General features: G+C 34.1%; 1 protein-coding gene across 1 annotated transcript; it reads left to right on the plus strand.

Moving 5' to 3' along the window:
* Window positions 1-10148: 10148 nt before the first annotated feature.
* LOC106464743 lies at window positions 10149-20183 on the plus strand. Its single transcript, XM_022392532.1, has 6 exons — window positions 10149-10585; window positions 13170-13352; window positions 14701-14994; window positions 16918-17093; window positions 18066-18320; window positions 19771-20183. The coding sequence occupies exons 1-6, from the start codon at window positions 10171-10173 to the stop codon at window positions 19957-19959; spliced, it is 1512 nt and encodes a 503-aa protein (XP_022248240.1). The 5' UTR covers window positions 10149-10170; the 3' UTR covers window positions 19960-20183.
* The last annotated feature ends 3797 nt before the right edge of the window (window positions 20184-23980 follow it).

The raw sequence follows: 23980 nt of genomic DNA on the forward strand, positions 1-23980 counted from the left end.
TAAAAACTGTAATACCATAATTCTTATTATAAAAACTGTAATACCATAATTCTGATTATAAAAACTGTAATACCATAATTCTGATTATAAAAAATTAAATATAAATAAAGAAGAATTAACGGCTTTCAATAATTTCAATAAAAAATATTATATTATCCTTTCAATATCTGATAAAGGAAATGGTATAGTAATTTTGAATAAAGAAGAATACTTAAGAAACGCTTAAAATATTCTAAGTGTTTCAACAAAATTCGTTAAATTACATCATGATACTATTGACACTGGAGAGACTAGGCTACAAAGATATTTAATGAAACTAAACAAGGATAACGTTTTTTGAGAAACAATATTTAATTATTACAACATCAGATAGCCTTCCAGAAATTCATTAAGAAGGATGTCCGTTATGATCTATAGTTTCAATTATTGGAAATTACTTGATTTCCTAAAAAAATTTACTATTAATGAATACACTTTGAAAGACATTTAGTTTTCTGATGTAATACAAAAAGTGAAGTTTGATATCAGTGTTTATTGCGCTAATCTTTAGTGTTGAGTCTTTGTATATAAACATACCTTTGGGTAAACATATACAGTTAAATGGTGACTTAATTATTAAATACTTTGAACATTCGTAAGTTTGTATTTCTGAAACTGATGAATTTTTCAGCTAAGAAACTTCATTTTTTTACGTGATAGCGATCTTCATGATAATACCGATGGAGTGAAAATGGGATTTTGATTGTATTTGTATTTCTGAAACTGATAAATTTTGAATCTAATAAGTTTCATTTTTTACGTAGTAGCTATCTTCTTGATAAAATGGACTGAGTGAAAATGGGATCTTAATTGGCTCCTTTTTTCGCCAATCTTTTCATCTGTTATGATCAAAAGTAATGATTGGAAGACTGTCTGTATTCTTTTAAACCATTATAATACAGTAGATACGTAGATAATACTTTCACCAACTTTAGAAACTATGATCATATTTCTAAATTTCTGGAGCTCTTGAGCAGCAAACACAACAAAATAAAAGTTTTTGTTGGAGATCAGCAGGATCTTAAGTTGTCTTTTTTGGATAAGCTGAATCATAACAGTAATGGTAACTTCAAGTAGAAGTATACCATATGAAAAACGTCCAATCGTTTGCATTTTAAATTCACAAGCTTGATACAAACTGTACTTAGAGAAAATTGGATTAATATCTTAATTAATCGTGCATATATAATTTCCAGTACTTACGAATGTTTACATAAAGAATTTTATAGTATCACAGAATTCTTATGCATTTATTTCCTATACATGTTATTGATCCAATATTACCTAACTATATGTACAAGCAAAATTTTAGTAAACCACTTACGTATGAAGATTTCAAATACCCATTCGTTATAAATTTACCATAAGTTTGTAAGTGTTAGAGGGTGTAAAAAAAAACAGTCACGAAATATATATACTTCGAAGCATATATCCTCCATTACGGTATATTTCAACCTGATTGCCACTTAGAGTATTTTTGTTTTAGATTTAAAGATTGTATTCCTTCAGTAAACCGTCAGTTGTTGTTTATCAATGTTCTTGTTCTTGCTGTCATCGTGGTTATATTGGTTCTACTGTAGGAAAACGGTTAACTCCTGTGGATGAACTTTGGAAATTCCAGGCCTTCGAATATATTAAATGTACAGGAACACGCTATACAGATTCTCACACATACTGATATGCATATATACACATGTGTGTGTGACAGCACATCATTTTGGTTCCACCCCTGGTTCCGGTGACAACACATCTCCTTACCCATCCCACAAGAGACCACTATCATAAGTAGACACGTATACTTCATTGACGCTGCCATTTATCTCGGTGCCTGAGCGTAATTGTTATTATTATCGATTGTCTAGTCTTTGATCAACCTAGAAGGGAGGAAGTTTTGTGACTCTGAAGTGACAACATTATCCTTCTGGAACCATTTCCAACATAAGCTGTTCATTACGTAGCTCTACTTACCGCATTTATTGCGAGAAAACGTAACGAAGGACGATTTTCGGGCGTTTGATCATAACTCTTAGTTATTAACCGTATAATTACCAGTGAAGTTCATCGGTCTTTAATAACACACGAGCTACAAAAAAAAAATAAAATAAAGAAAAGTACTATTGGCTTTTCTGTGTATTTTACAGAAAAAATGATTTTTTCACCTAATTGTTTATTTGTTTTTTGCACTGAGTGTTATAATAGGCTAAAACATAAAATTACTCAATACGATGCAATATGTGGACACCACTGGCAGTGATCGGTGCACAAACAAGCACGTACTTTAAGGGGTTGACAAATTTGAATAGCATCAATATATGCTTGATAAAACCTTTCTTTATAAACTTTAAAAAATTAGAAAATTTAAAGAAACGTTTGTTTACTCTAACACTGCTTTGTGTTGAACGCTAACCCTTAATTTACGAACTTATTTTTATACCGTTCACTCCCAGTGGGAGTTTACGTATTACGTCATAGTGATTGATTTTAGATTTTTTGCCTATATACTCAGTATAAAGGACTGACCAAGATATTAGGAGAAATTCTAATTTTATTTGCAAAATACGTAGAAAATCCCGCCAGTGATTAATGGGAATAACAGCAATATTGATAATAGTTTTGCTTATGTTATCATACGTTATCAGGAGCCCTGTAACCAAATCATAGACTCACAAGCTTTTTGGGGCATTAGTAGTTTAGAACAGTGTGTGAAAAGCGTCCATGAGATCTATCTGGTCCTTATTAGTGATTCTATGGCTAAATCGTTACGTTAGACAATGCCAAAATGGCGTTAGTCACGTGTAAAGGTTGAACGGCTTCTTAGCGCGAAGTATGTAATCATGGCTAACAACATAAAAAACCAAGTTAAAAATTTTCAACTTTTGCTGCTTCTTTAAACACATGGTTTCCAACTAGTCATTAATACATTTTCACTCAGAAGAGTGCTTTGTGCTACTTATCTAATGCCTGTCTTAGTCGGTAATCAAGGTTCTCTGTTCAATAATTATACTCATCAACCCAATATGGCTACAACAGAAGACCATTAGTTTAAATACTTCTTAAGAAATGAAACCTGGCAGTGAAAATAAAATCAGGTCTGCCTTTTCGACCATACAATTCGAGGAAATGTTATACTGTTAAACTAATGTCTGGAAGCACGTGATCTTATCATGTATAAATAAAAGAAGATTAGAAAAAGAAAGAAACACGACGCTTTCTGGCGTTCCACAACTCACGACAACCTCCACTTCCAAGAATCCAACAAATGTGGATATCGAATCTTAAAGTGTTACATCAGGAACCTTTTTTTCCAAAAAGTTGTACGTTTATTTATATTTTGCCTAATGCTTATATAAGGCTCTGAGAAAGTTTGAAAGTGACTGATTTGATGTTATATTATATAACAAAAACTGAGCTAGTGCTTACATATGTACAGCGCCCTGTCCTAAGATCAAAACCAGTAATTGTTTGTTTGTTTGTAATTAAGCACAAAGATACACAATGGGCTATCTTTGATCTGCCCACCACGGGTATCGAAACCCGGATTCTAGCGTTGCAAGTCCGCAGACATACCGCTATGCCACTGGGGGGGGGGGGCTCTACAATTAAGCTAGAAAGCCGGTAATATGTTTACAAGAACATTTGTCGTGAAATTTGAGTTCTTTCAACCGAGAAATTACATAACAAAATAGAAATTAACAGCAAAACATACAACTCTGTAACGAGGCTGGTCAGATCTACGTCAAACGAAAGATATAAATTTAGCGAAAGTTACTTTAATGTTTCCTATTGTGTAGAAGATTGAGAAGTAGTTTTGATAAACATATTATTCGGTTACACAGTAATATCCACTAATTATAATAAAAAAACAATTATATTTGATGATTCAAAGCTTTTTTACTATAAAATATGTATTTGCCATTATCTATCCATTAATAAAAATTATCACACTTGTAATATATACTTTAATAAAATAATGAGTTTATGCAGGGGTGAAATACTTCATAAAAAGCTAGATATACTCAGCTGGGTGAATTGAAAAATAATGAGTTTATACAGGGGTGAAATTCTCAAAGAAGAGTACAGATACTCAACTGGGTGAAGTGGACTTGTTTCTGAAAAAAAAATCTACGTGTGAACATAAAAAAAAAACGAAAAAGCAGCTCAAATAAGTCCCGGTACTAGTACCGCCTTAAAAAATAAGTTCCAGTACTCAGGGTGAGTACCGGTAGAATTTCACCCCTGATTTTATATTAAACGCTAACCCAAGATGAGGATGTAAATTGGTATCCTAGTGTAGGTTTTGTTTTACTAGGTATTTTTCCTTGATAAACTAATGATAATCATCATAACAAAGCAATAGATATATATACCAGTATTTTTATTGAACATGAAATACATCGTATAGTATGTACTTGCTGATATGTAAAAACTTACAAGAATTCTATTGAAAATTAGTACTTACTTGGATATGATAAGCAGGAAATGACATACATTTCCAAATGTTCTTATTTGTATATTGCGTCTTTGCTTTCATTAGTAAAGAGTGATTTCATAGCCTTATACATGGGTATATATGTACGTATCCTGTCAGCCACGATGAAGTCGTAAAGGCGAACCGTTGACTTAAATAAAATAATTGTTGTTTTATCTGAAGTAATAAGTCTTTTTATTATTATTACTAAATGGAAAAAACTCACCAGTCTACACTAAAGTTTTTGAATTCTCAAAATGTCTTTAATATACCTTCAAGATTTTAGAAGTTATCGTTTGTGTTGCACTTGCAATTAGCAAGTTAATACTGTGCATATATTTAAAAGTGTTACTAGATGTCGCTAAAAGCTAACTTGTTTATAAATTTGAATAAAGTTTTGTCATTGAAATTCATTGTTATTATTGAAATACTAATACTATTATTGTTATTACTATACATTAACGAAACTTATAAAAGGGCAGTAGAATGATAATCAAAATAGGCTGAAATATTTTAATAGGTTTCGCATATGCGAATTTTAATATATGTAATCATTATTTTCCCGATTCGTAAAATACGTCACAGAGAAATTATGTGTCAGATAGACACGGAGTTCGGTTATATTAAAAATGAAGATGTGTGTGTGGGAATAAAGTTCATTTAAATGGTAATTAAGATAAAGCTTCATAAAAGTAATTATTATCTTGAAGCTATGAACTGTGTTAAAGTTTTAAGTAAATATTGGTTGCGTTAGAGTGCCTGGGGACTCTTCAAATTTGTTCTAGAGTCTCTAAGGTCTCCGGTGTCTTCAATATCGCCGTTTCTCAACCTTTTCGATACTAGGGACGAGCTCGCTTCCTATTTAAACTGTCGTGGACACTAAATGTAAACACAACAAAAACTAGTACGACTTACCTGCCTTCCCCCAATGGCACAGAGGTATGTCTGCAGACTTACAACGCTAGAAATCGGGTAACGATACCCGTGGTGGGCAGTGGACAGATAGCCCATTGTGTAGCTTTGTGTTTAACTTCAAACAAACGACTTACATATGAATATTCTGTCAATTTCTGTTTGTTTGTTTTCGTGTAATCTCACGGACAGGCAAAGTGGTGGACAGACCGGTGTTGTATTCAATCTCCAGCAGCGGGATCGTTTTCAACGCACACACGTTTTTCTTCTATTTGACATATTTTCTATTTTAATTTTATCATCTATCTAACATATTTTTATATCTCATCGCCACCGTTTTAATTCATTAGCTCATTCCATGTAAAACTTTGGCTTATAAAAATTTAGTAAAATGTAATTACAAGCTTTCTTATTATGTTTAATAAATAAGAATTTATGCAGTTTTTCTTTGTTTTCTTCTTGAAATTGTTTATTTATAAAATTATCTTTTATTTCAATAATTTAATGTGATTAAAAGGGGTTTTATCTATTTGTTACTAAGCGCAAAATTACATAATAGGATATCTGTGCTTTGCCCATCGCGGGTATCGAAATCCAATGTTTAGCGTTATAAGCTCTCATACTTAACGCTTAAACACTAGAGGGCGTTCTATACCTTGATGTTTGTTACTTGAAAATGTCTCTATTAAATATTTTAGCACCAGTTTGCTACTTGTTAACTGTTCGTGATCCCACCAACCACTAGCTTGTTGCTTGGTGACTGAAAATATTCCCATGGAATATGATTTGGTACTAGTTTGCTACTTGTTAATTGTTCGTCATCCCACCAAGCACTAGCTTGTTGCTTGGTGACTGGAAATATTCCCATGGAATATGATTTGGTACTAGTTTGCTACTTGTTAATTGTTCGTGATCCCACCAAGCACTAGCTTGTTGCTTGGTGACTGGAAATATTCCCATGGAATATAATTTGGTACTAGTTTGCTACTTGTTAACTGCAAATGTTCCCATGGAATGCGAGTTGATACTAGTTTGCTTCTTGTTAACTGTAAATGTTCCCACGGAATGTGATTTGGTACTAGTTTTCTGTTTATTAACTGGAAATGTTCCCATGGAATGTATTTAGGCACCAATTTTCTGCTTGCTAACTGCAGATATTCCCATGGAATATTTTATGGCACTACTTAATGCTTGTTAACTGGAAAATTTTCCACAGCATGTCCTTTTATACTAGTTTGCTCCCTGCTAACTGCAAATATTTCCACGGAATGTTTTGGTTCTAGCTTGATGTCTACTAATTGGAAATGTTCGCATAGAATGTTTTTTGACATTCTATTTTGCTGTCTGTTAACCGGTAATGTTCCCACAGAAAGCGCAGTGGTACTAATTTGTATGTATGTTATACTTTAAACTTATGTCAGGAATAAATTGAAAAAGCGTGATTTGAGTTTTCTTGTAATATTTGTGCATATATATCTACATATATTGATATACTGATTATTTGTTTTGTTTGTTTAATACAAAGCTACACAATGGGCAATCTGTGTTGTGCCCACCACGAGTATCGAAACCCAAATTTAGCGTTATAAGCCCTCAGTCTTACCGCTGAGCTACTGGGGAGAGATATACTGATGAAGTGTTAGGCAAGTAAATACGTATTGATCAAGAGATCGACGGTTTATCACAGCCTGCGTTCTGTAAGAAATTGATGGACAGTAAATTACAATTTGTTTGAAATATCTTTTTATATGTCGCAAATAATTACAAATGTAACTTTTCTCGCGTTCAATTTCTCACCAGTGTATGTGTCCATAATATGATACATCATTCGGCTCAAGACTTGTAGCTGTATGAAGCATACCAGTTCGTATGATAAATGTTTTTCGCGGACCTCAAACCTATCGATGTTTTTTTTTTTGTTGTTGTTGTTTTGAAGGAAAGATTCCGTGTACATGAAAAGCTGTATTCCAAAATTAAATGTTTTAATTACTATAAATTTCATTTACGAAAAATATTTTTTATTCTATAAATAACATATTTTGTAAATATTTTTATGAAATTTCGGACATGACTCGTAGACTCCAGTTTGAGAAACGCTGGTCTAGACTAAAATCAACATAACGCAGTTAAATAACGAAATTCTTATTCGTGTATATATGTTTAATCTAACACACACACACAAAAGAATTGGTTCTTACGAACTGACTTACGAATTGTCAGTCGAAAATACATATATGTTGGAGTGATATAGTAAAATACTCTTATTTTTAGATATGTTAACAGTAACTAACTTTATTGCAAATAATTAGCTTTTTTAACTGCATAGTGCCCACTGCTGGGATCGAACGCCGAATTATAGTGTTATAAGCCTTCAAGTTCACCACTGAACCACCGGTGTAGGTGTATGATCCGTAGAGTAAATTGTTCATAAAAAAATGTCCCCCACACTGACTCAGTGGTAAGATGAAAGGCTTATTACATTAAAATTCTGGATTCGAATCCTACGGAGAGAACAGTGCAGATAGTTCATTGCACATTTTAAACTTAACAATAAACAAACAATATTCAGCGCTGTTGAAAAAAAATCATGGAACCAAAATGTTATTGAAAGTGTACTCAAATGATAGAGAAAATCTTAAGCAATGAAGAAAACGGAAATTTTGTTTTCCGAATTATTTAAACTAGTAAAACAATAAATTACCAATTAATCATAAAACATAATATACTAGAACGACAAACATAATATCTGAAATTAGAGAATAAAAAAGACACCAGTAACAGAATAATAATAATAAAAGCGAAAAAGCTGACGAAATGGACACGATATTACGTATGTGTGTGTTTTGTTTTAGCGTAAAGGTACACATGGACTATCTGTGCTCTGTTCACCACGGGTATCGAAACCCGGTTTCTAGCGTTGTAAGTCCGCAGATATACCGCTGTGCCACTGGGGGGGCCGGGGGAATTATATCCTTGATTTTTAGCATCATAGGTCCGTAATTTACTGCTAACCCACTGGTGGACGATAGAACATAACATAATGAGATATCAAAATGCTATTTATAATCCTAGAAACTTGCAGTACGAACACATGTTGATCTCTCTGTTTGTGTCTTTGTTTTTATTTATTGTTTATTTTTTGCTCTTTCAATGTACAATTTTGATTATTAGAAAAATATACGTTGCTGAAAATGTTTAAATATATTTTAAAAACTAATTAACCAGGCGATTGGTTAATATTGAGAAATTCGTAGGATAAAGTGCTTTAACGTTACAACCAATCTGGCTGGCTAATTATATTTAAAGTAATTACGGCCTCGATATCTAAGCTCCTGCCTGTTGCTTCCCGCACACAAATAGGGCGTTCCACCAGTTAGAATAAGTTAAAGCACTCTTCTCACATTTAGCCTCCCAATGGCACAGCGGTATGTCTGCGGACTTACAACACTATAAACCGGGTTTCGATACCCGCGGTGGGCAAAGCACAAATAGCTTAATATGTGCTTAATTTCAAACACACTTCAATTTCATTAGATTTATTACTGTCATCATAACTGATCTTCTTGTAAATGGTTTTCATATTCTTTATAGACTCTAAAGAATATCTAAATCCATTTCACTGAACTTCTGGCCGTTAATTCTTCGATTTCAAGTCTCTTTTATCCATTTTCTTTTATTACAACTCCGTACTGATATTTTCAACCAAATCGCACTGAATATTTGATTTGTGTCCACTAATAAAATTATGCACAATAAGCTATCTGACTGCCTTAGTCGCTAAGGTTCAGGGGTCGATCCCTGCAATGTTTAACGAAACAATACATCATTATCTTTATTCCTGAGCACTACAAAAACATGTGTGTTTGTGTTTATATAACGGAGTAAAAGAAATCGTTATTGATACGACGACGATGTGAGTAAAATAATACTTTTTTTACAACATGATGAATATTTTCTATTTACTCCCAAAAAATATATCGCAAAGAAAATGTTTCAGAATTACATAAACGTCGTTTATTAGAAGCTATATGTTTTAATAAAAAAATCCAACCCTTTCATCAGTTTTTTTACATTCAGAAACAACCTGCCTTGCTTGAAGCATACCTTTTACTTGGAAGAAAAGTAGAGGACTATTTCAGAAAATTTCTAATCAAATCCGAGTTGCCTCCACTTTTGTGACATATGACAGACCGTACAGAATAGTGGAATTAAAATCCTTTAATTTTTGACGCGGCTAATGGATAACGGTGACCTTTTCTCTGTAATCGGCGAAGTGACCACGTCAAACGGGCTTTGTAAACAAGGGTCTTGAAAATTCCGGTCCAGCATGAGGGTCGCATGCAGCGTGAGCGAGCACCCTCGAGGCAGTCGGCCACTTTGATGTTTGCCGCCACAATCAAGTGATGGAGATGTCGGCATTTCTGTTTATTCTAGCCAAGGATTTGGTATAAAAAGACGTTTGGTGGCGCCATCATCATGAGAAGGTTTTCTCGTGGCACGTGTTCTGTGACAGCTGGAGCTTAGAAGTCGATTTGCCCCAACGCTGTCAGTGAATGAACTGAACACCTACGCAGGTATTACTGTTGTTGACCATCAGACGAAGAAGAACTGAACACTTAGTTCTGTATTATTTTAAGTCCTTTCAGAGACATTTCGTTTATTAAAGAAACAACTTGAAGAATTGTTTAGGTTACTTATCAGAACTTTTAGCCGAAACAATGGCGACTTTTTCTAGATGCATAATACTACTAATGATGATGACCTTCATGCCCGCCATACTAATGGTCACTATAGCACCTCTGTCTATGATGAATAATGGTCATCTTGAAGATCCCACTACTCGTTTATCTCGCTGGGCTGAAGCAGCGTTCAACTTTGTCCACAGTCTCAACTGTAGAGACGTTTTCTTGACGACTGAACGAGAGTGCCGGGAATTAGTACAGGTAACTCAGAACCAGATGAACATATACGTTGCTGACCCCTCAGACGGGGGACGATTGGCGGCTGTCCTTCCCGATGGAGCTCTCAGTCGTTCCGGGGCTCACGATGCGGTCCTTGTGCTTGACCCCTACCCTCGCGCCAGCTTCGGACATCTCATAGTAGTATTTTTTCTGGACAAATTATGGTCAGAAACGCTGTGTGAATTAAACGGAGGACATTATATCGGTAAGTAGAAATTATTAATATTTTAATTGCAACAATAAACCAGCCAGTTATTTGCAGCTAGAAATATTTTGTTTATAAATAAGTATCGTAATACTCAATCATAAGATTGTAAACTCAGCAAAAACCCCAGATAAAATCAAAAGTACTTAGAATACTATCCTCCAATAAACAGCATATTTGTATATCCACCCAACTCTCAATAAAAGTATATATATATATTGTATTTCCACCCCTCTCACAGCAATAGCATATCCATTTCAAATTTCTTAAATAAATAGCACATATTCCCATTTCCCCTGTTCTCTGATGACTCAGCGGTAAGCTTGATGACTTATAACGCTAGAATTCGAGGTTCCACCCCTGCGGTAGATGCAGCGCAGAGAATCCATTGTGTAGCTTTGTACTAAAAAACAAAAAACGAACAAACTCATCTTCTCCAATAAACACATACCTTTGTCTCTTTAGGTCAGCATGTATTTTCCCAATGTATGCCTCTAAAACCAGGTTTATACATCACAAAAAAATGTTTCGTTTTTGAGTAAATTGGTTCCACTTTTCCAGTGAGTCTTCATGACTGGGCCCGGCATGGCCAGGTGGTAAGGGCGCTTGACTCGCATTCTGAGGGTCGCGGGTTCTGATCCCCGTCCCACGAAACATGCTCGCCCTTTCAGCTGCGGGGGCGTTATAAAGTTACGTTCAATCCCATTAGTCGTTGGTAAAAGAGTGGCCCAAGAGTTGGCGGTTGTTAGTGATGACCAGTTGTCGTCTCTCTAGTCTTTAACTGCTAAATTAGGGACGCTACCTTCCTCCACTTGTAGGCATAGCAAAAAGTTGCCAAAACTGCTGAATTTCAAAAAATATCATATACGGAAAGACCAATATTAATAGTAAATAAAAACTCAGAGGAAGGAGAACTCTCTCACCAAAGAAACATATCATTACAATTTCAAGATTACAGTAAATACGTAACTAGGTTTTTACTGCGAGACTGGCTATTTCTTGTTGTTCACATCGTGAAACACTTTTGATAACGCAATTACTCACGCAGTTCTATGCTATACAAAATATCCACGCTCAGTGTGAAGCTGAAAACAGCCGAACACTTTTGCTGGTGGTAAGACAAGTGGAGTAATTCGTTGGTATATTATTCAACACTTAACAACTTCCCTAATTTTTATTCTTTTCAACAGGTTCTAGAGTGGACCTTTGGGCTGCATCTTCTTGTCTTAAAAAAATCTTGCCAAAATAACATAATTACTAAACAATGAGGAATAGGAAGAGGCCGATTATTTTCTTAATATAATAATTTTTGGTTTTGCACTTTATTAAGATGCTTGTAGTTCTAAATAACGAGGTAAATATTATATAATAATATACTATTATTATCTATTTATTTGCCGTTGTATTAGAGCTCCAATTATATAATTCAACACAACTGCCAAAAGCTTGATATGATAATAACTGGGATGATGTTCAAAAGTTTTGTCGCTTTTCTTTATCATATGATCCATTCAGAACATTTTCACGTCATGAAGACGCTAAAGTTTTAATTGTAAATGAGCTAGCTTCAGAGATTTTGAGATAATTATCTCTCGCTTTCATCTAACCGTTATTTATGAAGTGTGCAAATGCTAATTTAAATAGCACAAAAACTTATTCCTAGCTATACACGATGCAATTTTCGGAAGAAGTATAGTCTGTAGATCAAAGACGCCGAGGGCGTAATTTTAATTCCCTGTACAAATCTGCGTGCTTGTAACAATGTTTCAATTAGAAGCTGAACTTTCTTTTCGGGCTATTTATACTTTTGCTACTAGGTTGAACAAAGAACAAAATATACTATATGCAAATTTTAAGTAATTATTTAGAGACTAGAAAATGTCTCTAACATTCTTCTCAGTAATGATCATCATCATTTTATCAGATCTCTGAAAACTGAATTGTTTGAACTACTTTACACAAGTCCCCTGATGAGACTGGAAAATATGCAAATTGTTTGAGTTATGTTTTTTTATTTAGTAAGATTACGTTATTGATATTGAAACTTTGCGTAGAGCTGTGAAACTTTAATAAAATATGTGCCAGTGATAACTGATGTTTACGTGCCAATAAACCATAAAAAAGTTTCAAATACCCTCGTAATCGTGTCAGTCAAAACACAGTTTCTGAAACTGTTTTGTAAAATATAACAGGAATCGAACAGTTAATTTTGTTATTTATATATATAATGATTTAAACAATAACGTCTACTTTAGTTGACTCGAACAAACGTTTGTTATAGGTCAGATTAGAATATCTAATGTTCTTAGGAGTCTACTGAAAATCTCCCTTTAACCGTTTGTAGATTAGAACGTTGTACGGAAATATGTATATTGCTATTATTATTTCATAGGACACGGTGATTGTTTATCGTTGGCTTATTACTATTATTATTTCATAGGACACGGTGATTGTTTATCGTTGGCTTATTACTATCATTATTTTATAGGACACGGTGATTGTTTATCGTTGGCTTATTACTATTATTATTTTATAGGACACGGTGATTGTTTATCGTTGGCTTATTACTATTATTATTTTATAGGACACGGTGATTGTTTATCGTTGGCTCTTAAGAATCGTTGTCACAATCTTTTGGGGCGGAGATCACGCCGGAGGAACCTGGCCCGTCGATGTGAAATTAACTTTCTTCCATTGGTCCACCTAGCTAACCAGTCTCCTCGTGGTCAAGAAGATCAGTTGCTCAGATGTCGCGACAACATTCCAGGTAAATATTAGTCTACATTTAGTATGATATTTGTTTCCTAATCTCTTCACGAATCTCATGAACTGTGATGTGGGGGTTCGTCACAGCTTATTCCAGGTAAATATTAGTCTAAATTTAGTATGATATTTGTTTCCTAATCTCTTCACGAATCTCGTGAACTGTGATGTGGGGGTGCGTCACAGCTTATTCCAGGTAAATATTAGTCTAAATTTAGTATGATATTTGTTTCCTAATTTCTTCACGAATCTCATGAACTGTGATGTTGGGGTGCGTCACAGCTTATGTGGAAGTAACTGAGGATTCAGTTTATACATGTTTGTTTGTATTTAAGCACAAAGCTACACAAAGGGATATGTGTACTCTGCCCACCACGAGTATCGAAACCCGGTTTCTAGCGTTGTAAGTCCGCAGGCATACCGCTATGCCACTGGGGGGGGGGGTTCTACATCATTCAGATAGTGAAAGAAATTGTTCTATAGAGGTGCATATTGTATTACTGTTTCTTAAATTAAATACAAAAACACTCACTTAGCTATTGGAGTAAAAACCATTAATTCACTCCTTTTTTAGCTTACGATTATCTAAACGTTTAATTTCATTTTCATGTTTATATTATTTAATTTCCGGTTAGTTTTGAAAATGCATATTAGGGTTATAAATTACTTTTAATTTGTAACATATGTATATATCATTTGAAAAATATGCAATTGAGTAGTAATCGCATAAAACTGCGAAAGTGGATAAGCAAAATATATAAATATATTAAAGAAGTTGTGCCACTAACGTACTGTTAATATGTAATTATAATAAATTTTGTATTTTTGTTACCCACCCTTTTTTTTGCTCACACATTTGTCATAGAAATATATACACATTACAAAATTAGCTCATATTCATAAAAAGAAACGCATATTAATTTAAACTTGAACATGAAACTTACACAAGTGCCTTAAAAAGTGTTCGTCTGGAAAAAAGGGATCGTTATCCTGATGTTATGATTGTTACTCTCTAAGTATCATAAAAGTGTTCTTCTTGAAAAAAAAAGTGTCGTTATCCTGATGTTTTAAAATAATTGTTACACTATAAGTGTCGTAAAAAGTGTCCTATAAAAAGGGATCGTTATCCTGATGATTTCGAAATATGATTGTTACTCTACAAGTGTCGTTAAAAGTGTCCTTCTATAAAAAGGGATCGTTATCCTGATGATTTCGAAATATGATTGTTATTTTGCAAATGTTGTAAAAAGAGATCGTTAATCTGATGTTTTTAAAATATGATTGTTACTCTTAATAATAACTCCATGGATCGTAATCAGTATCTCTAGCTTTTATCTGACTATTTTTTATAGGTTTTGCGCCTTGCCCTTCCTTTCGTCCAGTAAATGAGACCAGTCAGCTTCTCTGTAATCCTCTGCACGTTAACACACAGCGGTGTAGCACGACGCACGAAACCGTACACACACGTTGCCGAATCTTTGAAATATGCGACCAAGCCGTGTTACTGGCGGGAGGTTGGAATCGACTGACCAGCACTCCAGAATCTCTGAACAACCTAAGGTCAATGTATCAGATGTTGAAAAACGTTGGTTTCCGGAAAAGAAACATTAAGATCTTCTTTGCCAACGGAGCAGAGAACTTTGAAGGTATTTTTATGTTAACAAATAAGGTTATCTAAAAAAATATAAAAATATATTGCACTGTAATTATAAAAAATGACTGAATTATCTGTCAGCTCTATTAAAATAAAGAACCAATAAACGGAATAGCAATTAAAGAAATCAGTTCCAAGAACATTTGTGTATAACACGTATTTTTCCTGATTAAAAAGTAGTCTCTACCATCAACAATTGCATCCTCAAGACATAGACGTTTTGCTGCTTACTTCAAACTCACTGAACATGTGCATATTGTTCTTATGTATTAAATTAAAAATAAAAACATAAAACCGCTTGCCTTACCATTATCGTTTTTATTTTAAATGTAATCTTTATTTTTAGCAACAAATGTGATCAATATTTCAAAGTGAAGAATATTGAAGTAGTTGGGACAAGAGTGAATTAATTTTTTGTTGTCTTTCAAAATTGTAGTGCATATCGAAGGGATTTACAGATTTTGATAACAAAGTTAGAAAAAAACAACCTTTATGCTCCAGATAGTTGTAGGCAGCGTAATAGTAAATTACATAAATAAAACCACTCGATCTTATCAGAAGAAGCGATTTTGTGTAATGTCTTGTTTATTTTTGCTTCACATTCATTAAAAGGTACCACTACGCCGTTCCGGCGCATTCAGCCATAGAAAACAAAACAAAACAAAAAAAAACTGATTATAAGAGAACATTTATTTTTAACAGACGTTTCACCTTTTATGTACTAGCCCTGAAAAAGCCGCAAAGGCGAAACGTCTGTTAAAACAAAAGTTCTCTTATAATTAACTGGAGCTTAAGGGTCGTTGTTTCTCTAACTTTATTAAAAAAATGAGAGTCAATTAAATAAATTAATTATTTTGAAATGTATATAACAAATATTCTGCTAAATGTTTTTGTCCACGACATGTTATTATCTGGTGATTAAATCGAAAATTAATCATTTGGCACAACAACTTTTTCGTTGTTTTATTTTTCTTACATATAATCGTAACATTGTTGTATGTTCTTGAATACCTTTTTTTATCTTCATTTTTGTTCTAAGCTACACACAGTTGCTTTTGCAGAAGAAAAGCAAAATGGGTTTTTTAAATGCATAGCTTGTTGAAACTCGCACTATTAAAAGCGCATTAAGTGAACAGCACATAGAAAGGATGTTTTCTGATAACGTGGGTTTGCCGTGATTACATAATTCATCGAATAAATCGCATGGCAATCAATGATAATAATCTTTAATATCGTGGCTACCGCATTCTCTGCTTCAATTCCATAACAGTGCAACGCCGTGAAACGTAAGTCTGGCGCCGAGGTGTCCATGCAAGAATGCTTTTGCTTCGCAACAACAATGACTTTACTTCACGGTCACAAGCAACAATTTGAGTTTATTATTTTTCTTTTTTCAACCTGGAATGTCCCTATTTCCTTATCGAGTATTTTTTTTTCTCCATTCTGCCTCTGTGTTTTAATGCCATAATGCGGTTTCGGCTTCGCACCGTTGATTTGGTCCAACAATTCCGAGATATCACTCTTTCTAAAACGCCCTAATAAAGACACAAAAGCAGCCAAAAATGCACCCTCGGATAAATTTTGCGACGTCACGCTCTTTTATCATGATTATCACTTACAACTTTATTATTCGCAGCTACTGTTGCCTGTGGGTTGAAAAGAAGGTGGATAAAAGTCTATCAAGAATCGATAACTAAAGTGTTACAAGAACTAGACTTATTTCTTAATCCTGCCGGTTATAGATATATATATTTAACTCATTCGTGCTACGAGAAAGACGTTGAAGTAATGAACTGGAATATATTTAACATTCAGTTAATAAGACAACAAGAACAACATCAGTATAATTTTTATATCAGTTACTTTTGTTGGTTACGATTAGATTTTGTAAGTTTATTTATTATTTTTTGTGTAGTTTTAGGTGGAGAGAACCACCCACTTTATCCCTCCGTTTTTAAACTGGCACTGCGGTATCACCTGAAGAAGATGTGTGAATCTCCTAACTGCGTCGATTCCTTGGTGCTGTATCTAAACAGTCCCACAGAAAATGGTGGAAGTAGTTTACTGTGGGACATTGATGGAAATGGACAGGTAAATTGTACAGGTGGTGCCTGTCTTTTCTGTTTATTTATTTATTGCACGTGTGTATCTGTGCATGCTTCCAATTTATCTGTTTGCTTATCTAGCTAATAATCGCCTGTCCTTCGTCTCTCTTTTCACCCATCTATTCTTCTATACGTTTGTTTCTGTATAAATTAAGTCAGTATTCCTGACTATTAGGATGTTAATTTATAAATTGTCAACACAAATTAAATTATATTTTTTTATCTTATGCTGTAAGCTCTTCTGTTTCCCCAATTGTAATACGGATCCTTTCAACATACATATTTGTGCCCTATTAATCTACCTGCATATATGATTACGAGTTTTGGCTGTATTTTCACGTACCTCTCTGTGTATATCAATTTATATTTATATCAGTTATTCTAAACTCCTTTTTATTTGCTTTTCTGTGGTTCTGCTTATTTACCTTCTATTCGTTTTTGGAAATATGATCGTTTCTATTAATCACATGTGTCTTTGTCTACGTTGCAGGCCAGGCATGACCTGGTGATTAGGGCACTCCTCTAGCAATCTGTAGATCGTGTGGGCGTTATAATGTGACAGTCAGTCCCACTATTCGTTTGTAAAGAGTAACCCAAGAGTTGGTGATGGGTGTTGTTGACTAACTGCCTTCTCTCTAGTTTATCACTTCAAATTAGGGATGGGTAATGCAAACAGTCTTTGAATGGTTTTGCAAGAATTAAAAGACAAACAAACAAACTACATTTTGTTCGCAGTAAACGTTAGCTTGTGCTTAGTTAAGGTCCAAAAGTAACGATGACCTCCATAAAATTGTAATGTAAAATTTAAAGTTTTGGATTAACCAACACTAAATCCAATGTTGATCAACGTTGAATTCCCTTACATATTCCGAGATGGACAACATATTGGAAAAACACGTAGTAGCGCTGGATTTCTTATTGTATGTCTGTAGTAATTCTATTATATGCTTATTTTTAGGCGGACGAAGACGAGGCGTACACAGTGGAAGAAATGATGGCAGACTTACAGGACTGTTCAGCTCGCCAGGTGTTTATCATTGCAGATCAATGCTTTTCAGGTCAACTTGTAAAGTCTTTTAATCGCTCTACGAGGCACAGTAATGTCCACATCTTCACCAGCGGCAGAGAGCGCGAGTATTCATGGCAAGGAGAACTAACTAGACACTGGGTTAGCTTCCGTCACCAACACGCATGTGTAGATCAAGTGTATGAGGTGAGATTAGAAGCGATACTAAAAGTTGTAAAATGATCTGAACTTTTTGAAATTTTGTATAAGAGTAATATTTAATAAACCAAGCTATCTTTCAATATCGGAAGGACGAGAGCGGTTTAAAGAAAACTATTTCCAGATAAGGCTTAAGGCCAGACACCTGTAGACAGTGGCCTACATCGTCAGAAGATGCCGCTACAAATAGGATTAGGGAACAGCAGAATAAATCCGTTTCGCAACGGAAGTGCTGGCTCTTTCTTTGTTCCAAAACATATAGATATATAACGTTCTCGAACAGCTGCTATTAAATTGAAGTTCAAACGATACCGCCAGTCAGTTGTACGAGGTTAAAGCTTTTATTTCCGACAAACGGCTTTCAGCTGGTACTGCACTCTTTTGCCGACAGCCACCATATTGAGCAGTCTTTGATTTAATCCTTCAAACATGAAACGCCGACGATAGTTTGTCGAATCCTTTGTTCTGTTTAATCTTTTGGTAACTAAGTACATGGGAACTGATGAAAAGGCAGCATCAGAATTCTGTTTTCTATCTCCTTCACTTCTCTGTTCCAGATTATTAATATTAATAATTGTGATCCTCCATACACGCATACATAATACGAAAAGAAAGGTTTAAAAAGCTTTCCTCATATACTATAAGTGCTAAAAGTTACGCACATTGGAGGATTCAAACCTCTTTTTCCCCCATGAAGATGAGATCAGTAGGTTCTTTCTCGTAATGCCAAGGGCAGATTTAACCAAGTGGCTGAGATGCTTGTGTACTAAAGGGGCTTAATAATTCCCAGTGACGTAGCTTTCATACCTCGAGAGAAGGATAAAGCATATTTCTCGTTTTGTCATCAGAATTACTTTTAATATGATATTCGTCTAACGTTTATTACTTTTATTGTTGTTCTACATTCAATTAGCGAAATAATGCGCAACTTAATGGTAAGTTAAAAGTATGTCCATGTTTCCTCTATACCAGCATACCTTTAACAGTGAAAAATTTAAAATAAATATATATTTTTGTAAATTTAACAATTTTGTTTCTGTAAATCGGATGTATCCTAGTGACATAATTAAAATACAACGGATTTCTTACATTTTAAAATAATATTGTACGTTATCTACCTATTTGGATTATCAACTGTTTATGCTAACACTATGTACATCAATAGATAGGACAAAAAAAAAGCTGAATCTTCAAAGCTCTGACGCTTCAAATAAGTGGACTTGACTTCATGGGGAGAAGAGGGAAAATAGGTCAATGTGTCGAGTGTTTTAGTATTCAACTTTTTCTGTGATCATCTTTACATCTGGTCCAAAATCCTTCTTTTGAAAAGAAATATCGTTCTCAATATATATTGTTATGAATTATTGTGTTATTAGATTCTACTGTTTGGTATAATATTATTTATATTCAGCCCTGTAAACTTTTATATTTTAATTAGGCAAGCCAGCGAGCTGTTAGACAGTCCAACCCAATGATGTTCAGTGGCTCTTCTGGAAGCAATCGTAAGACTTTGTTCGGAGCACCTTGTGACGTCGTATCTCCTTTTACCAACAGGGAGCTCCATCAAAATTACTATGGTTGCCAGAATCTTCCAGCCAGCGTCTGGGTTAACAAGTTAATGCAATAGTCGGACAACAGCTGGTTGAAGAATTGACATTATGAATATACTCTCATCCTTTTTTTCTTTAAATAAAGGAAACTTACTGTGAAAGGGTAATCTTGTTAAAGGGTTTAACTAAAGTCTTAACGATAAGCTCTTTTATTCGTATATATAGAAAAAACAAACCGACATGGCTTCAAACTTAATTCTGTGATTTGGTTAATTATGGGATAACCGATATTATGTTCAGTTCTTTTCATAACCTACTTTGGCGTTTAATTACAATTAAACTATTGTCACAAAAAAGTTCGACAAATTTATTTTAACTTTTTATTTGAAATAGTTAAACTTCAGTGCTGTAAGCCACAAATCATATTTTGTCAGATTATTTTTACATTTGATTATCTGTGGTTAGAGTGATTTTGTAAGTAATCAACCAATTTTGACGAAATTGTTGTTCGTTAAATTTTGAGACTAAAACATCCGCCACAACTTGTTAACCAGGTCAGTATAACCCATAGTTGTTAATTAATAAGCCTAAATGCAAAGCAGTTTATCAGAAACATGGGTGGAAGTTCAGAAATTATAAGAATTTTAGATGACAAAGTTTTAAAAAAGCTCTATTGCACGTATATAGTTAGTGTAATATCATAATGCTGGGAACCTTCTTTTTGAGTATATAAATATACATAGTGTATATATAGAAGTTTTTATAGGTTCTTGTCTTTTAGAAAGAAAAATAGAGGTTTAGAGGGCTGATGTACTTTGCCAGATCATTATTCTACTGTATGCAAGGACGCTTGGAACAACCATAGATCTCATTAATGTCATCTTTTGTCGTCAGCAAAGTTTAGTTTGTTAAAACTATTTGAATGGTGACCATCACTTTTCTTCTTCTCTGCAGCCCCATTTATCAGATAACTTATCGGTAAATACAGTAAAAAAACAAGGATATTAGTTTTCTAGGGCTTATTACTGGTGGAAGTGGAACAGACCGGTGTTTGTATGTTTGTAAATATGTAGCTTAAACAAGTGTTTCACTGTAAATAGCTTTTCTCCAGTTTTGTAAGTTTCTGGAAACTTTTGACCATTGCATTCTATGTTTGAAATACGCTGAACGGATGTATTAAATTTCTAGGAATAAAGTGAAGTTTTAAATGTCACTATTAAGTCTGTTTTTATTAATTATCAGTTTCTTGACACTGGAAATCTTTCATTCGCTTCAGAATGTATTACCAAACAAATAATCCTGAATATACATAATATATTGTTAATTGATAACTTGGAAGGAAACACGGCATTCTGTATTTACGTGTTTTAATACTGATTTTATTTCATTTTAAAAACTACACACGCACACACACACATATATATATATAAATTAACATATTTTGACGTACATTTATTAATGATCGAAGGCGAACTGCATTTGTTACATATTCAATATACTCTAACCGCAAGTGAGAAACGGACAAAAGAGACATGCCGAGGCTTAACGTTAAAAAACAAATTATACTATTAGATTTTTTTAACAAGTTGTATTTTTTTCTCTAGCTTTTATAATAACCTATACTTACCATTTTATTTTACAAGGATTAACTTTTGTGATAGCAGGTATAAAACCTGTTAACATTTCCAACTTTCGTTATTTGTTCGCGACCATGTTCTACAGTTTTATGACCGTTTTGAAGAAATCTCTACCATACGAATAGCTGTACAATGTATATGTTTCCGTGTTTAACTTCCAAAATCGACTCGGTAAAAGAAGAAGAAAAAAAAGAAACAATGAAAACCCTTGGTAGATAATGGCTTTGTTGTTGTTATATCCATTCGTTCACAAAAAACTGAGTTACAAGGATCCACTACGAATAAATGTCTTTATTTACTTAAAATGAAAATTTTATTCTAATTTCGAACGACTGACGGAAAAGCAACCAACCAGATTCACTCTACCACCCATCATCAACACTTAAGGATTGAATTTCACTTTTATAACGCACCCAAAGTTTAAAATGGGAGGTTATTTAATGATATCCTCGAATCGCCAACTTCGAAATTCAGAGTCAATCACGCCCCTAAGTCTGAAATGTGAAGAAGCCATGATATTTACCATAATACGTTGTTGTTTTTTGCATGTAACAAACATTCATTGTAAAGACCTGACCAAGCAATTGACGGTAGTTTTGTTCATGTTATTATGGTTACTGTAACCAATAAAATAATGAACTCATGCACAAACAATATGGGGAGTAAATAGTTTAGAAAAATGTGGTTAAAAATAAGCAGTTTGCTCCGTATGTATCCCATTGATGATTCTAGGGTTAAATAACTTTATGTCGAAGCTGGTGTTTTTTGTTGTTGTTTGTTATTAAGCACAAAGCTACACAAAGGGCTATCTGTGCTCTGCCCACCACGAGTATCGAAACCCGGTTTCTAGCAGTATAAGTCCCCAGACATGCCACTGGGGGGCTTATGTCGAAGCACTTGAAAAATTATTTGATTATATGTGACTAAAATGAAAGAAGTAATTTTCTAAAATTGCATCTCAAACTTCAAAGACAAAAGATTTTATTTTCATAAAGTCTACAAGTTTTATTGTTTTGTTTTGCTTTCATAGAAGTGTATATGAAGTCATCATCGTTTGACATAAACTCAATTCAAACTGTAACAACAAAATATACTCATGTTTTTGAATTTTTGCTATAATTTGCACTATAATTAATTTTAATCTCTACGCTAAAAAATCATTGGCTGTCAGAGCTGTATTCGATAATTTTAATCACGTATAAGTGTACCAATAATTAATTGTTTACATTTTATCAAACATATTGTCAATGACTTCCTTTAATGTCAAAATGATATATCAAAAAGGTAATGTATAGATGCAGTGAGTTTGTTTGTTTCAGAATTTTCGCGCGAGGCTATACAGGGGCCAATCTGCGTATAGCTGTCCATAATTTTAAATTAATAAGCAACAGCACCACCGTCAACTCCTGGGGTTCCCATGTCTGACCGAATAGTGGGATTTGATCGTGTGTCATAGCCCAACCACGGCCCCAAAGTGCGGCAACGAGCCGCAAACCTGAATCTTCGTATTCACAGTCTATGTGCCCCCCCCCCCCTTCATATATATATACCCGTGGTTGTTACAACACAGATAGTACATTTGCTTAACAACGAACACAGTCCATGCATGCTTACTCTCGTTGGCCGCGCCAGGCCCCTAGCGATGAGAAATAGACTATTTTCCTCTTACAGTTTCAGTTTAGTTTTCTACACTAGGGAAGGATAGTTTCTTGTTGTTTTCACAGGTAAGTTATGTCACTTAAAAACATCTAATTGTAAAAATTAAGGAATACATTTTTTTTTGTTTTAAAACACAAAACTACACACTGAGCTATCTGTGCTCTGCCCACCCCGGGTATCAAAATCCTATTTTTAACGTTATAAACCCACTGACTAAGGAATACTGTTTTGATTTGCATAGATTATAATCTATCTATTACTCCCTCCCCGACGACGCAGTAGTAAACCCAAAGGTTTATAACACTAAAATATGGGGCTCGCTCCCCCTACGGTAAGTACGGTACAGGTATGAGCTAAAAAAATCAATACATGCACATGTGATTATATATTAAAAGTGGAAGTTGTAAAGAATGATGTATAAACATCAATAGCATCCGCTAGCAGCACATGTATATTACCAGATAATTTATAACGAATTATCTAAAAAAATACAGTTACAGATATATCGATATTTTGTAAGATATAACTTGAAACATGAAATTAGAAGGAAAAAGTATAATTTCAGAAAGATAAAACGCAGCACCACCAATATTTTGATTTTTTAAGAATGAAAAAGCATTCGGCAAGTATTTTTTTTCTTTTTCAGAGAAATACTTTGTACAGTTCGTTTACATATTAAACAGTGATAGTCTTCCATGTCTAGGCCAGGTGGTTAGGGCGCTCGACTCGTAATCTGAGGGTCGCGGGTTCGAATCCCCGTCAAACCTCCGCCTTTGCCTGGTCCAAGTCAAGGAGGAGAGTT

This window comes from Limulus polyphemus, unplaced genomic scaffold (genome assembly GCF_000517525.1).
Source record: "Limulus polyphemus unplaced genomic scaffold, Limulus_polyphemus-2.1.2 Scaffold1732, whole genome shotgun sequence".
NCBI classification, from domain to species: Eukaryota; Metazoa; Arthropoda; class Merostomata; order Xiphosura; family Limulidae; genus Limulus; species Limulus polyphemus.

What these genes read in the sequence shown, in the direction of transcription:
- LOC106464743 (XM_022392532.1), top strand. Translation starts at nt 10,171, where the DNA reads ATGATGATGACCTTCATGCCCGCCATACTAATGGTCACTATAGCACCT. An exon ending in AAACGGAGGACATTATATCG is followed by an intron (nt 10,586 to 13,169) that starts GTAAGTAGAAAT and finishes ATTATTTTATAG; the next exon opens with GACACGGTGATTGTTTATCG. An exon ending in CGGAGCAGAGAACTTTGAAG is followed by an intron (nt 14,995 to 16,917) that starts GTATTTTTATGT and finishes TTTTTTGTGTAG; the next exon opens with TTTTAGGTGGAGAGAACCAC.